This window comes from Rhipicephalus microplus, chromosome X (assembly GCF_043290135.1).
Source record: "Rhipicephalus microplus isolate Deutch F79 chromosome X, USDA_Rmic, whole genome shotgun sequence".
NCBI lineage: Eukaryota > Metazoa > Arthropoda > Arachnida > Ixodida > Ixodidae > Rhipicephalus > Rhipicephalus microplus.
In genome coordinates, this window is record NC_134710.1 from 76268027 (window position 1) to 76284536 (window position 16510).

Genomic DNA, 16510 nt, shown 5'->3' on the forward strand with positions numbered 1-16510 from the left:
ATTAGTTTTTTTTTCCAGTTTGCATTTTTTCCCATAAATTTTTATTCTAACAATAAAAGCCCAGTTTATCCGCCACCGATCAACTTCCCTTTTCTCTTTCTTTTCCAGTAACGTGTAGGTCACTCCGACTTCACTTTTTGTAAAAAGAAAGAAAATATTATGAATAATTTATCATTCCTATAATCTGCAGCGTCAGATTTTATTGCAAACGTCATCGTTGTACCTAAGATGTGATTGATGTATGGTCGCTGCAGTTCAAGTGCCTACTAAAGCAGAAGGAGGAGTGCGGGTGGTGCAGGCTCACCTGGAAGTCCTGTGATGGTGTTATGGGGAAGTTCTCTCGGTACCACGTGACCTTCGGCGTCGGCTGGCCGGTGAACGTGCACTGGAACTTGGCTCCGTGGCCCTCCTCAACGCGGCATGGCTGCAGCTTCTTGGTGAATACAGGAGGCTTCGACTCTTGCTGTGGACGGAAAACACAACGAATGGTTTCGCTTTCCACTCACTCGCATGGGCAAACGCGCTATTTATAACGGCTCTTGGAGTTCATCCATCTAGCCTTTTAACACGTCCTGTCGCGAATAGGTCTTGCGCAGTGTCCCGGTTGGCTACGTCTCGAGAGATTGCCATCGCGTGACCCCATGATCACAATTGTTTTTCGACGGCAAGTACACTTCTCCTGTCTGGGATCGCCAAATTTGAACTGCCTCTTCTTGCCGTTATCAGTTTTAGCTCACATTCTCGCGAATCATTTATCATGACCCTGATCTCTCAGTGGTGTTTCTCGGTGTTGTGCGTTTCATCACACACCCTGTAGCAATTTTTATTGGTTTGCGTATAGTGACAATATAACGCATAGGTAGTGAGAGTCATGTATTCTGTACTGCAAGAGTTAAAAAAAAGCTACCAATTGAACAGAAATAAACAAATGAAACCATATTGTGCACGTTGTTGTGCTAGAGATCTTACAGATAGAAAGTTACGCAAAAAAATTGTGAGAGTCAACGTCCCTAGGATACACAGTGGGGTTTGCGCGATATCATGTTTAAGGACTGCGGATTAGTTTCGACCAGCTGTGAACATTTAATGTGCTCATAAAGCACGCTACTCTATAACGTTTTTGCATTTACTTTCCAGTTCAATAAGATAGCGAAGAGCTGGGAATATAACCCGACAGGGTGACCACGGCAGCAGAACGTCAACGACATGCGAAGTTCCATGGCAGATGGAGGTAGAATATATAAAGATAAAAGATCAGAGAGGCACGGTTTGTCGAGATGGAGGTTGATACTACCTGAAAAAACTTCCAATATAGGTACTCTTCAGGAACACAAATACTTCAAGTTTTCAACAGCCAAATTTGCCTTGCACAGTTAGCGGTTCTCAGTAACTGATTCGCCAACTACACTCCATGTCAGCATAGACAAAGTAAAAAAAAAGCAACGTTGATGATCAATTACAACACTCGAATTCTTTGGATTAGTGCACCAAGTTTTACAATACGCCGCACCGTGTGAGGCAATAGGCTGTTTCATTATGGCTGAAGCAAAATGTATGAGCAGCAGTTTCCCCCCTATTATGAGGTGCATGTTTCCCCCCTATTATGAGTATGAGGCGAATGTTTCCCCCCTATTAATATTTACATCGGTTACGTGGTGGTGGCTCGGGGGTTCACGGTGCAGAGCAGGAAAGGAAGCGCGCTCACCGCTGGTCCCTGCACGCGCTGCTCCTTGGTGACGCCCTTGTGTTCCTGCTCGAGCGTCTCGGTGAGCGTCTTCTTGCGGGTGATCTCCAGGTCACCCTGCTGCTCCTTCTGTGTCTGGCGCTGCGTGGTCGTGTGCACCTCGCGGCCCTGCACCACCGACTCCGGCGCGATGCCGCTGGCACCGCGCTGCTGCTTTTCCGCTTCGGTCTCGAAGTACTTGGCCATGTACTGTGCCTGGGAGCCAGTCTCCACCTTTTTCTCGCCCGTGCGCGCGTCGTACTGCAGAATGACGAAGAAGGCAAGGAGTCAGCGGCACTCTTACTTACACCTTCCGCAAAAACAGATGCTGAAGCAGCGGTAGTATGGCAGACACTCGCGAGCAGGTGAAGCGGCCTGCTAACGTGTAAAATTCATTTGTTATTTATCGTTCAGCGAACGTAAACAAAAAGACTGTTTAACACACGTAGATGTTTCATTGTTATACTTTTTTGTTTCTATTTCTTTATTGCTAGCAGATGTCATGAAGACCAGCTTACGTAAATAGAGTCCGTCTTGAAGCGTTCCACCTTTGGCTTCATCCTTTCAATTTCTTCCTCTTCTATTCTCTTCTTGATCTTTTGGTGTTCGCCTGAAACGCAACACATACGTGACATCACACTCGCAACCCTTTGAAACACCGCCTGACCTTAAATACAGAAACATGCGCGTCTAGTTAAGCCGTCGTAAAAGCACTGTCATCAGCGAGACCTGTCTGTCTTCGTACCTTGTTGGCCTTCTTCAGTCTTCCATACGTCAACACGGGTACCTCCAGGAGTGAGTTTTTCCTCGAACACCCGTTGCAGCTCAGTCTCATGTCGGTATTTTTGGTAAGACTTGACGTCTTGGTCATACCACGCTGCAATGTCAAACTGCTTATCAAGCGGTGTCATTTATTGCCATTTCAAATGTACTGTTTCTAAGGGAGACTGTGCCAACTTTAAGCGTGCGAACGTTTTGTGGTAAGGAAGTTTTGTACTCACGCTTTGGAGAATGCTTGAGAACGGCTCTGTAGTCATCAAATTTAGGCCGAACTTCCAATGTCGTGAAACAGTAGGCTTCCCCACAGAAGTTTCTCGCGAAAACCTGCAGAATAAGTTTATTGTCCACAACAAGTCGACGCAGAAAAAAAACAAACACGCTTGGCTTTACTGAAACAGAAGCCCTTACTTCTACTTTTCCTTGGTCGTACTGCCTACTCTTTGGGATGTCCAGGTGGTAGATACCGTCATACGTCAGCTTGTATCTCGAACCCTAGATAAATAGAGCTTGGTTAAATTGCATTTGCTACTCAAGTAAGAAGAATATGTCAAGGATATTGTTGAATTGCTTACAGAAATGACCGTGTGCCCATTCAAAACCCAGATGAGTCTTGGCTTGGGGTGACCTATGACACGGCACTGGAACTTGGCCCATTCACCTTCAACAACCACTTGGGGTTCTGGCTTCATAATAAACATTGGAGCCTTTGGTTCCTCTTCTACCTCTTCCTGGGTTTCAGTGCTGAAATCGAAAAACAAAGCATGTGATGTTCAGGTTTGCGGAAGCAGGTCTGTTTCTTGGTGGTTTTGACATTGGATAAGAATTTTTAACTACACCAAGAAGTCGGGGATGTAATCCTAACGAGAAAATCAATGCTCACCGCTGCCACGAAGCTTCCATTTCAGCGATCTTCTTGACACCATCCTTCATATCCTTGGGAAGTTGGGTTCTGAAAAAAACGTCCAAATACATTGACAAAAATATGACTCTTGATGCAGCCACTGATAACTATGCGTTTAATATATATTGCTTAATGTTATTTCACGCTTTGCTTCGCTCTCACCTGTAGTCCAGTTTTGGCTTCGCTGTGCACCTGAGAGTTGCCTGGGTTTGGTCTTCGCCTACGTCATTTACAGCCCGGGCGACATATGTTCCAGAGTCCTCGGGGTAGACATACAACACGTCCAACGCAACAAAACCGAAGTCGTGTGTGGTCTTGAAGCGGTGGCCTGAAGGAATACAGAATGAGAAAGGCAGATATCCATTATTTAACAAAGTTCCCGTCAAATATTGATAAAAAGCTTTGAAATGAGAATGAAATAATTCACTGCATATATTTTCTTATTATTGTTGTGTATCACTCATTATGTAGTGTATATCAATATTCAGTACCTGATCTCAAGGGTTGTCCGTTGTGGTACCACTCCACCCTCAACTTCGGATCGTTGATGGGCTCCAAGCGACACTCGAAATGAGCTGAGTCACCTTCATTGAGGTTTTGTTGAGGCTGTATCTGAGTGATGAACCTAGGACAAGAACATAATAGTTTGTAGCTGGACAGGTCCTTCGTAAAAGAGTGGACTGGGGTAATTGGTAAATGAGCATTCGGCAAGTGGCATCACTTAAGACAAAAAAAAAGAAGAAAGGGAACAAATACAACTTGTATTTTGTTCTTTTTTCAGTCATGCCTGCATTATGTAACTCGTAAACTTTAGATTTTATTCATTGAGATTTTCGTATTTCAAATACTGCAAGGTTTTTTATGTATAGGCTCGCTGTTTGTTTTTAATACCTGGGCTTAACCGGTTCCTGCTCCTGAACCGTTTCTTCTTGAGGTGTCGGGTATTCCAAGTCGCGCAGCTTGTCGACGTTCATTCCCTGTGGCAGCTGGCTGTCCATAATGATGTCTTTCTTGGCTGAAAATTGAAATATGAGATTTGTTCTCTTCTACATCCCCGTAACCCTCGCAGCATGACGTATTTAGAGTGGGATATTGAGCTCGCATAAAACACAGGTGCTTTAATAAATCATACAAACGAAAAACACTCAAAAAGGGTCCCACAGGCTTATATTTTAAATGTTACCTTTGATTTTGAGAGTTGCCTTGGTCATGTCAGACCCCCAACGGTTCGTGGCGCGGCACATGTACTCTCCAGAGTCTCGAGGGAACAACCAGTCGATGTCTAGCACCACGAAGCCGAAGTCATCGATCGTATGAACACGTGTGCCTGCGTAAATAATGTTACGATATCAATTAGAGACAAACAGCGAAGTTTTGAACAACAAAATAAAAATAAAACCCACTTTATGAGTAAAGTAATGGTCGGAATGTGCAGCTTACCAGTAACCAGTGGGCGTCCATTCAGGAACCATTCTACCTTCATATTTGGATCTCCAACTGGGATAAGCTTGCATTCGAAGTGAGCGCTGTCACCCTCCACCTTTTTGTATGGAAACACACACACAAACAGCGAGATATTAAACTCAGGACCAATGTGCTTAGGGCATAACTTATATCATTTTCACAATCCTTACCTTGTCGAGAAGAGACTGAATTTGTGTAACAAATTTTGGTGGTTCCTTCTTGTCGTCATCGAAGATCTTCTCTTCGGTTCGGTACATAGATTCTTCCAACTTCTGAATGCTCTCATAGCCAGAACGGAACTCCTGAGGTAGCTGTGGTTCCATGACAATGGACTGCTTGCCTACAGAGATGAAATGTAAAATTGCGTATGTTTCATACGTAGCGTAACATAACGTGTACTGTTGCTATTTGAACAAATTATGTGTAAATTTATGGCAGCTCTAGCTTTATTTAGCAGCTTTATCATTGCTTTAATTATTAATTGTGCTTAATGTCCCTAAGCAGCTTTGTGGCATTCAAATACATCATAGTGGGTGGATTCAAAGTATTTTAGATAACTTTGGTTTCGCTATATAAAGAAGCAGTGATACCCATTTTCACTCTACGTAAAAGCATATATGTTCGTACCCTTGACGTTGAGCTTGCACGACACCGATGCTTCGCCGACCTTGTTGACGGCTCTGCACGTGTATACACCGGAGTCTCGTGGGTAGACACCCGCCACTTCCAGGATGACGTAGCCAAAGTCGCTGATTGTCTTCACTCGAGAGCCTGAGCAAGGTGTGTGGAGGAAACATTGTTGCATTTGCTCATCCTCTCCGCAATTCTCATTATTTACTCACCGGTGACAAGAGGCTTGCCATTGTGGTACCAGTCCACTCTCAGTGTAGGGTCGCCAACTGGCGTCAGCCTGCAACGAAAAGACGGGTTTAAAGAACGCCTAGCTGGTGGTCTCCGTGTTCCACTACCATGACGTACTGGAGTCTATCTGATCTATTGACTGAACTTGATAGATTTAACAGCATGACAATACATACTGAGCCACGCAATACGACACATTTGTTGGCTATAAGCACTTGCAACGCTTTAGGATATCGTAACCTAGCACAGCAAGGGGGAAATTCTGGCACCCCATTATTCGTTAAAGATATATTTCAGCTGTGGTTATCTGTCACGGGAATTCACGAGATGTCTTGGCTGCGACTACCCTCTAGTGAGCGCGATGCGTGTGCATGCACGCGTGAGCACGCGCGTGGGCCTTTGTTGTTCGCGCAGCAGAAAAAAAGAAAAAATGCGAACTATTGCAGTTTACTGCTGTGCGCTTCATGCTTGTGAAAATCCCGCGATGCCGTAATTTCCCAAGAACCTGGTGCCCATTTCTCTGACAAAGCTGGCACTTTTTGAGTATTGCAGCACTTATACGTAGGAAATAACTTCACGATTACGCTTTCCTTTCGGTAATACGTACCATGAAGTTGTGAAGTTACTTGCTGTTTGAACCTGTGCTCTTCGAGTACACGTACCTTGCTTTGCTCACAGTAATGACACAATTGCAGGAAAATAAAGCAAGGGTTTCGTAAAGTATTTGCGTACCTGCACTCGAAATGAGCCAAGGAGTTCTCAGCCAGTGTCAGATCTTGTGGTGTAGTGATGAACTTGGGTGGTTGAGACACGTCTGTGTCGGTCCAGGTTTCGCCAATCCTGGCGGAGGAAACTTCCTCGAACTTGGCAATCTTATCAATACCGGGAGTCATGGATTCTGGCAGCTGTGTTTCCAAAATAACGCTGCGCTTTCCTGCAAAAAGACATTTGTTGTATTTTAATAATCGCGCCGACTTTACCGCGACATTACGAAGGTATGAGCTAATTTCTGTCGTACCTTGGCATTTCAGAGTGCAGCTGGTGACAGCCTCTCCGAAGCGGTTTCGAGCTCGGCACGAGTAGACACCGGAGTCTTCTGGATACACGGGACTCATCTCGAGCACCACGAAGCCGAAGTCGTTGATGGTGCGGATTCTCGTTCCTAGTACGTTGAAAAACAAATATGGCGTTACTTTCTGCAGCATACCTTAGTGTGTGTCATAGATATGCGGCTTAAAATGGGGCTTCTTTCGGGGCAACAAGCAACCCTTTCACGTTGGAGCTCGAATGTTTGATGGGTCAATTTAGATTTGCATTACATCCTGCTTAAGCCGTATTATTGAAGGTGGCGTTTTTCCGGATAAGATGTGTGGCCTTACAAAAAATTAATGAAGAAATAGAAAGTGTAGAGATCTACTACCCTCCAATTATGCAAATTCAGTGCCTGTATACGCCTGGCTAAGGAATTATTTCGCAACGTACTTACAAAGGCCTCAAAATAGCGTATGAAGTAAACGCTGAGATAATCTTGCAAATATGCATTGTTTTTCTTTCAGATGCGCAGCCACTTAAGAGACCACAGACTTTCTCATTTCGCTGTTGGCACAGCCAGACGCGATATACGGGAACAACAAGGATGACCGAAATGCTCACCTGACATCAGCGGCATGTTGTTCTTGAACCATTCCACGGTCAAGTCTGGGTCATCTGTTGGTGTCAAACGAGCTTCCAAGTGAGCATTGTCTCCTTCCCTGTGTTGAATGAAGTGCGCAAATATGGCGAGTTTGAGAAGACGCTTAAGGGTCAGGGTCAAGTTCTATGCAGGTTATTCAAACACGTTCAAAATTCGGGAGTGCTCATATTTCACAACTGCTGTATCGATCGGCATCAACTCTTTGTTTAAGAGAGAAGGTAAAGTTTTAGTGATTGTAGAAGGCAAAACTATGATTCTGGCTTTAAACGCATTTACGATGAATGAGTCGGAAGCACACAAGTCAGTACCTCTGCACTTACAACAGATATCTCTTTTTCGTAATCTGCATATGTTAGAGCAACGAAAGCTGACAAATGTAGCATATTATTTTTAACTAACATGAATTGATGATTATATTTCAGTTTACTTTTACTTTCGTACAAAACATACATGTTTACATAAACACACAGAAAGAGGTCCTGGAGCACTTGACTGAAGGGGGACCTCCTGTTAGAAAATGTATTAAATACGTACCAGTAAAATACAGCTCCGTCAACAATGCGGAATACGTTATACAAATTAATTTATTATCGTTATAAATTTACAAAAGACTTGCCAGAACCGTACGCATAAACTCGTGGTATTCAAGAGAGGCGTGCAAGATACATCATTTTTGTACTCTTCAGATACATTGTTTGGCAGTTTACGTGATTTAGATATTGTTTTATTTAATGCGGACTACAGAGCTGTAGACTTCATGGCTTCATTGTTCAAAATATTGCACTTTCCATCGATTTTACTTAAGAACTGAAGGCCCAAATAAAAGTCTGCTGCAAACATGATATTTAATTTAATAATGACCAAGGTAATGCAACTTAATAGAGTGGTTCTCTTAGAAAAAAACTACTTGTCCGTTGCCATGAATTGAGGTAATAGCCTCCAAGCTATAAGTGGTGATGTAATAATGGTTCATAGTCAGAAATAGTGCAAATGCTTGTAGAATGTAAGGGCTCTTTAGCGAGTTAAATACCTCAGGTCTTCGACGTTAGACAGCGGTACAGTGAAGCGAGGTGCCTCAGCAGGACCGTCTGGTTCTACGACCGCCGAGGTGCGGTACAAGCTTTCTTCAAGGGCAATGATGCTCTGTGTTCCCGATGCCATTTCAGGTGGAAGTTGAGGAGTCAGGATCAGAGAGCTCTTGGCTGCAAAGCAAAGAAAAAACAAAATGAACGAACGATAAACGAACGATAATAATCGCATGTCTAAACTATCAAGTGGTCACGAAAGCACTAGATTATGCTCTACACTATTGACATAACCCAATACCCCACTTATGCGCTGTGCACAAGACCGCGTTTAATATTTACTGGAAACGTTTTGCGGCGTTACTAACTTCGTAATTGTTTTTAAAGTCATGACATAAATATTCTCTCCTTAGGCCCTATTTGCAATTATTCCCCGTAGCACATTCATGCAACAATGGATTGCTTTAATGCAGCCTAGAAAATGCTTTACCTAGTGCAAGTTACGCGGATCTCGTCAAACTCTGAACCCCGCGCACCTCGGCTCTCAGGCGTGACTGCGTAACAAAGCAATACTTACACTTGCACTGAAGGGTAGCACGTGTCACATCTGAGCCAAGCTTGTTGGTCGCCTTGCAGACCCATTCACCAGAGTCCTCACCGTAACAGTAGAGGATGTCCAGGATCACAATACCGAAATCATGGAACGTCCGGAAACGGTGACCTGCACACAAACGAGCCCCGTTACAGATTTTCTTAAGAATTACGTAGGCCCAGAGAAGCGCATTTTACATGAACGGTTGTGCAAAGAAAAAAAAAGAAATACGGAACAGACACAATACGTGTTGACCCACCAATCAGTTCTCCAGCCTATACAATCTTCATGCATGTAATATAAGCTGTAGTCGCGCCGGCCATCATGCAACAGCACTTGAATTTATCGCGACAAAAAATGCACAAAAGAGGAAATTGCGACATTGCGAAATTGCGAAATAGAAATGCCTCAGCTGACATTTCAGGATCACGCCAACCATTGTTACGTGTTGATCTCTCCCGTATATATGTCAGCGGCTTAGCTAGCACGGTGCGCGTGGCAGGGCAACATTAACATTCCAATCATCATCAATTCAGTTTATGTGAACTTCACAGAAACAAAAACCCATTTTGCAGATCCAACAAACAAACATAACAATGCAATAACTCAGCCATCAGGTCATTTTCTTGATGACACCAGCATGAGCATGAACAAGCATTGAACGCCAAAACAATTTTCGGTCATTTAAACTAGTCCCGGGCCAGATCACCTTACGAAGTAGCTTTGCTGGTGCTTTCCTAGTGCTTCTTTTCAACGTCTTTAGCGACATGGTTATAACTCGATTACAAGGACGGATTGTATGTGACATCCCAATCCGATTCTGTCAGCCGAATGCTTTGCGAAACGTACCTGAGCGCAGAAGTTGGCCGTTGAAGTACCACTCGACCGTAAGGTCAGGGTCGTTGACCGGCACGAGCTGACACTCGAAGTGGGCGCTCTGTCCCTCAGACAGACCTACGATGCTGTTCAGCTGCGACAGGAACTTGGGTGGCTGAAGCCTGGTGGCCTCCATAACAGCCGAAGTCCTGCGATTGAATACCGCAGCAATGTGGCACTGCCGTTTCACAGCTAAGCAACCTTGTCGGGGATGTGGGTGCGCTTTGAAGACGTGGATAGGGAAGAGACAGGACACACACAACGCACTTTCAACATGTTTAGGGAGTGTCACATATATACTCTGAAGCACGTGACATAGGGTATGCGCATTACAAGTCGATGAGCATTGAGAAACTGCAGCTCTTTCTCAGATAATGACAATGAAGCTATGCTGACACATGAATCTGCGTGTTCCAAAATCGATTTGGTTTCTACTACGAGTCTCGCGGATCGATTACGGTTGTGGGATATGACGGTGTACTGATCAAATTTCGGGGTGCACGAGCGTCTTGAGCAGTGAGTTGCGAGATGACATTAGAACCATTCCTGACATTAGTATTGTGTTCTTTTAGGCGCTCGTTTAGGCATTGCCCAGTTTGCACTATCTGTACCTTTCTACAAGAAAGCGAAATGTTGTAAACTACGGCCTTTTGGTAGTGGACGAATTTTACTTCATGTATAATTTTACGAATTTCACTTCATGTATAATAACCTGTATAACTTTTTCGGGGCGGAAAACACGGCGTTCACACTCCCCTTACGTGCAGCTTTCTTAAGATTGTGTGAAATACGATGAATGTATAGAATGAAAGTAATTTTCACGTTGCGGTTAATTTTTTCGTTGTTCTATTGACAAGGTTGCCTTCCTATTTTTTTTAAAGCACCTCAGAACTCGTGGTCAGGTAGCTTGATGCCTGTAGTCGACCGTCTCTTTGTAAAAAACAATAATGTACAAGATGAAGGCAGAATTTTTCAAGTGAGTTGTGCGTTTTGTACCTTCCCTGTCCACGTCTTCAAAGCACATCTACATAATTGATATGCAAAACCAACTAGTCGATCTAAGGCCATTGATAAGTAACCTAACGCAAGAAATGTTATGCAGTTTATACTCAATACAACATACCTTGACGAGTATGGATACAATGTTTTGTTCGTATTGGTATTTATATATTTATTTGTTTATTTGCAATAATGACAGTCTCTACTGAGACCATAGCAGGTGGGCAGACTGTGCAGGTGCTACGATTGCTTATCACAGTAAAAATCAGTAATACTAAAATAAGAGTAACATGAACTTGGAACTTTGTACTCTAGTAATATTTACACAACATATTATATAAACAAAATACAAGAGCATACAAAATGGGATGTTCAACAATAAGGCTGATTACAAACTAGTTTCATTACTCATATAGTGGCTATTAAAAAAGCTAAGAAATGTTTTTCAATTTCTGACTCAAACTGAGACAATGACTCAGTGTTAGTGATGTGAGGGGCCAACATGTTCCATTCACGAATCACAACCGGACAAAAGAATATTTAAACACATCAGTGTTGCATTTGTATGGTACTAATGTGTATGTTTGTATATTTGTATATTGCGGCTCGTGTTTGCGAATAACACACGTAATTTTAAATATACATTTTAAAATAATTGTGCAGGAGTGGATAAATAAATTGTAATCATACCTGTTTTACTCGTACTTCTAGCTTGGGAAGTTCAGAAAGCGTTAGAAGATTAGTGGGTGAGTGTTCACGCTTATATTTGTAGTGAATGAATCGTATGACCTTTCTCTGTGCTGCTTCAATTTTCTTTATATTTGTGTGGGTGTGATGAAACCACACTGTACTTTCGTATTCGAAGATTGGCCTGATGAATGTTTTGTATGCTAGGAGCTTTGTTGGCAAGGTTGCCATTTAAAGTGATCTGCGAAAAAAATAATAGTTATTGCGATAGCAAATATATGTACAGTTTCAGCTGGTTTTTACCGTTGCGAACGCTGCCGTCATGCATCGTATATGTATACGTATCTATATATGGGAAAACTCAAGAAAGGAAAAAGCCACCCGCGCTCGGCATCCAGCTCGTCGCGATGCACCAACGCGCGCTTATCTCCCACACGTACTTTGCCCCACTCGTGGGGGTAGGGGGAGGGGTTAGGTGCTTGTGCGCTCGCGCTTATCCTTCAGTGGGGCGAATCATGTGCCTTGGTCTTTCACCGGAGTCTCGGCCACAAAAGTCTCGGCCACAAAAGTCAACTTCGCTCTCTGGGCAGGCCCCGTTTGCGAAAAGAGTGCGCTTTTTAAACAAAGTAAAGTAACAACGGGGACACTCGTTAGTTCGCACTCACGTCTGTACCTGTGAATACATTTTGCGCGTCGTTTTTGTCTAAACAGCGCGTTAAGCGTTGAGTTGTAAGCGTTGTTAGTTAGCTCTCGTCCTGTGTATGTTGTTTTCGTGCGTCATTTGTGCGTGAGCAGAGCACTGCACGTTTCGATCTGCTAGCGGTTAAAGTTCCACGTTATTGCTATCGCAATCATGGCTTCGCCCTTGCGGTGAAACTGACGTGGCAGATAAAGTAATGTTACTAATGTGCTCGTCCCACCTTAACTAGGACGTAATTGTTACGCCTAAATATTTATGGTTGTGTACTCTGGTCAGGGTAGTGCCATATATAGTGTAGCAAAAGTTTGAAGGCTCCTTCTTCCTTACTATTGTAATACAAGCTGATTTGTTGAGCGAGTAGTGATCTTGGTCATTTCTAATTTCTCTATAAATGATACAGTCATCCGCGAATAACGATTTTGCAGTCTATATTAGTAGGTATGTAATTATTATAAACGAAAAATAACTAGGGCCCGATCAAGGAATCATGGGGCACTCCTGACGTAACCGGTACAATATTTGATGAAGTATTTTGGAAAATAACAAGCTGAGACCTATTAGACAAAAGTTTACGCAACCAAGCAACAATTTCTCCATTTTAGATAATGCTTTTTAGTTTACTAATTAGATTGGTGTGAGAAACACAGTCACTCTTTTGAGAAATCAAGTAAAATTATGGTCGTTTGGCTGCGATTGTCAATACCTAGCGCAAGATTGTGTATGACTTTAGTTAGCTGCGTTGCCCTTCGACAACCGTGCTGGTTGGGGGACACGATGCCATAGTTTTCGAAAATAAAATTGTTAAGTGTTTTAGAACTATATGCTGGAGTAATTTGCATACCATGCTCGTTAAAGATATCGATCTGAGATTTGATTGAATGGATTTATCTCCCGATTTATAAACTGGAATAATTTTATTGATTTTCCAATCTTCTGGTAGTCTTGATGTTGAAAGCGATTTATCGGAAATACTGACGAGATATTTGCTACACAATTCTGCGTACCTTTTCAGAAATCGGTTGGGTATATCATCCGGACCACAAGGTTTCTTAGTGTCTAGGGCAAGCAGAAGATTAAGAACACCAGTGTCTGTGATAACGAGAGGGTCTATAGCAGACACAGCGCGTCGAACCAACTCCGGCATGACGCCATTTTCTCTTGTGGAAAACAAAATGAAAGAACAGGTTATATCTGTCGGCATCATCAGCTTTTTTGAGTGACGATAGTTGAGTTGTGAGCGTGTTCTTTCGGCGAGAGTGGTTGCAAAATTGTTGTGAATTGCTTTTGAGAAAGCTAGGGAGTACAGTGTTGAAATAGTGGTGTTTTTCCTCCTTGGATTTTTGTTTCAAGTTTTTTGCAGCAAGCGCAAGTCTGGCGGTGTTAAATTGGCTATTTTCGGCAGCCTTGTTAACTTTGCGTAATCTCTTGAGTTGACGCTTTGCCTGTATTACATAATGAGAAATCCACGGGTTATTTTTATTGCGATAACAATTATATGGACACTCTCGGCTGGATTTCGCCACCGGCATCGGCGTGGGCGTCGATGTCATGTACCGTATATGCATACGTATCTATATATATGAAAACGCAAGGAAGAAAGAAAATCCAGAGAAAAAGACTCCGGCGCGCAAAATCGTACGTGGGACCTCCGCGTCGAGAATGCGAGGCGTTAACCAATGAACCACCAAGTACCTCCTTCAACGTTCAAACGGCAAGCTATTTATATCTACCACTTACCTCTGTTGGCGGACATCTTGGGCGGGGGGGGAGAACTATCGTGTTTTCAGAATTATCAGCAAGATGGCACAGTGAGCGCGTGGCGGCTCTCGTCTCTCACGCGTACTTTAGTCCGCGCAGAGAATAAGGGGGTGTACGCTCGATCGCGAGCTCTTATCTTGCAGTGGGGAGGATCTTACGTCTTGGCTAGCCTTTGGGTTTCGCTGGAACGATTCTGTTGTAGTTACCGGGCGGACAAAGGTCACTGTAATTGTTGACCAGCCGCGGTTTGTGAAAACGCCGTGCTTTTCAGACACAGCGAAGTAACATCTGCGACGCTTATTCGCGTTCATTTGTACCTGTGAGTACGTTTTGTGCGTCATCTGTGGGTGAGAAACGCGGGGCACGTTTGGATCTGCTTGCCATTCTGCGCGTTACCTTCCAATTTGTTGCTATCGCGTTCATTGCTTCGGCTTTGCGGCAAAGCAGTGACCTTTTAATCTTTTTTTTTTTCAGTTTGACAGGAATAAACTTTGTTACACAGTGTGAAACTATGTCTTCAAAGCTCAACCAGACAGTATTTACATCAGAGAAAGGACCTGAGGCCATTGCCGAAAACACTTGGTATTCACGAGCTAGATAGGTTTGTATGTGGTTGTCGTCAGCTTAATCAAAATTTATTATGGTTTGGGCTGCAGTTTGCACTGATATTTTATCACCTATAAGTAAAATGCACATCGGAATATTGCGATCGGATATATCTTCTATTACCTTAACCTGCACCCGTTCTAACATGAGGTTACTACTTAACGAAATTAGGTCGAGTATACTCTGACAATCGATTTGCTCCAATCACTATGTGGGGCTTTCCACGATTCGGCAAAGTTTAAAATTTAACATCATGTTGAGAAGGGTTCTAAAGCCCTTGATGTGTACTGCATGGTAGACCAATTAAAGTCGGGAAGGTTAAAGTCACCCATAAAGATGACGCGGCAGTTTTCGGCATTTTGCTGCAAATACTTTGTATCGCAACAATGCATTCATGTTGACATGCGGTACTTCGATAGATACCGCTAACGACTATACTTGTACCTTTTACTGCGATAGCCATTATATGGACAGTCTCGGCTGGATTTTTACCGCCGCCGTCATTCACCGTATATGTATGCGTATCTATATATATCAACATGAAGGAAGGAAAAAAAAAAGCCGCCCGCGCTTAGTCGACAAGGTACGCATGAGAGATAAGGGCGCGTCGGGCGATGCATTGACGCGCGCTTATCTCTCACGCGTATTTTGCCCCGCGGATGGGGGGGGGGGGTTAGATGCTTGTGCGCGCGCTAATCTTTGGGTGGGCAGACTCGTGTGCCTTCGGCTTTCACTGGAACGATTGCGTTAGTTGTCGGGCCCAGAAAGGCCATTTTGGTTTCTGCACAGGCCCCGTTTGCGAAAAGTGCGCGCTTTTCATACACGGCGAAGAATAACAACTAGGACACTTGTTAGTTTGCACTCATCTATGTACCTGTGATTACGTTTTGTGCATCCTGTTTGTTTAAATAGCGCGTTAAGTGTCGAATGATAAACGTTGTTAGTTTGCTCTCGTCCTGTGTGTGTGGTTTTCATGCGTCTTTTGTGCTTGAGCAGCGCGCTGCACGTTTCGCCTTGCTTGCCGTTCGTTCTCAGCGTGAGATTCCAAGTTGTTGCTGTCGCATTCATTGCTTCACCCGTGCGGCGAAGCAGTGACTTTTTGTATTAATCTTACGAAAAACTGCCTCAGCAGCAGTTACCTATGGAAGAATGACCAGTGGAATTGAATTCTTTACAGCTGAGCCTACGCCTCCACCACGTGATTGCCTATCTTTCCGAACGAGTACGGAGTTTGGGGGAGTGATTTCATCATTCGAGACGGGTGGTGGTAACCATGTCTCGGTCACTGCTACTATATCTAGTTCACGGTCGAGCAATAAGCTTTCAAATGGCTGAACCTTGTTCATGATACTTAGAGCATTTATGTTTAGCAGGGTTATTTTTCTTGCACTGGTTTTGCCGAATTTCTGGGTGGTGTGGATCCTTTTTTCTTCTACGCTCTCGTCCTTTTTAGCTATTTTTTATGCTTTCTTATTTCTAGCCTGTCATTGTTTTCGTCATGCTAAATGTAAACACGAATATTTATGAACAGCTTGTTGTACGCTAACGACACCTTGTCTTTGTTTTGACGGTTTTGCTTAGCACTGTCCCAAAATTTCTTGCGAGTTTCTCAAGGTTTTCGTGAGAAATCTTATGCTATCGATAGACCGTATCCTTTAGCTCGAATCAATTTTTGAGTATAATATTTGTACTTCTTTCGTGCAGTAATTGAAGTATGACTGGCCTTGTCTTGTTTGGTCCTACTCTTCCTAAGCGATGTATGCGCTCAATGGTCAAAAAGAGTCTATTAAAAATAGGCTCGCTTCAGTAAAGTATAGTAACTACCTACCTACCTACTCGCTATGG

General features: G+C 43.4%; 1 protein-coding gene across 1 annotated transcript in view; it reads right to left on the reverse strand.

Moving 5' to 3' along the window:
- LOC119176676 (uncharacterized) overlaps window positions 1-16510 on the reverse strand; it is a 322419-nt gene that overhangs the window by 195463 nt on the left and 110446 nt on the right. Inside the window, exons 82-103 of the mRNA XM_075876363.1 lie at window positions 9889-10064; window positions 9025-9168; window positions 8453-8624; window positions 7383-7480; window positions 6748-6891; window positions 6462-6663; window positions 5711-5778; window positions 5496-5639; window positions 5039-5208; window positions 4845-4944; window positions 4588-4731; window positions 4296-4419; window positions 3896-4029; window positions 3567-3732; window positions 3384-3452; window positions 3076-3244; window positions 2912-2995; window positions 2725-2827; window positions 2469-2600; window positions 2242-2333; window positions 1706-1984; window positions 305-463 (exon numbers count right to left, since the gene is read on the reverse strand). Of these exons, the coding sequence (XP_075732478.1) occupies window positions 305-463; window positions 1706-1984; window positions 2242-2333; window positions 2469-2600; window positions 2725-2827; window positions 2912-2995; window positions 3076-3244; window positions 3384-3452; window positions 3567-3732; window positions 3896-4029; window positions 4296-4419; window positions 4588-4731; window positions 4845-4944; window positions 5039-5208; window positions 5496-5639; window positions 5711-5778; window positions 6462-6663; window positions 6748-6891; window positions 7383-7480; window positions 8453-8624; window positions 9025-9168; window positions 9889-10064 (3073 nt within the window). The remainder of the gene's footprint in view (window positions 1-304; window positions 464-1705; window positions 1985-2241; window positions 2334-2468; window positions 2601-2724; window positions 2828-2911; window positions 2996-3075; window positions 3245-3383; window positions 3453-3566; window positions 3733-3895; window positions 4030-4295; window positions 4420-4587; window positions 4732-4844; window positions 4945-5038; window positions 5209-5495; window positions 5640-5710; window positions 5779-6461; window positions 6664-6747; window positions 6892-7382; window positions 7481-8452; window positions 8625-9024; window positions 9169-9888; window positions 10065-16510) is intronic.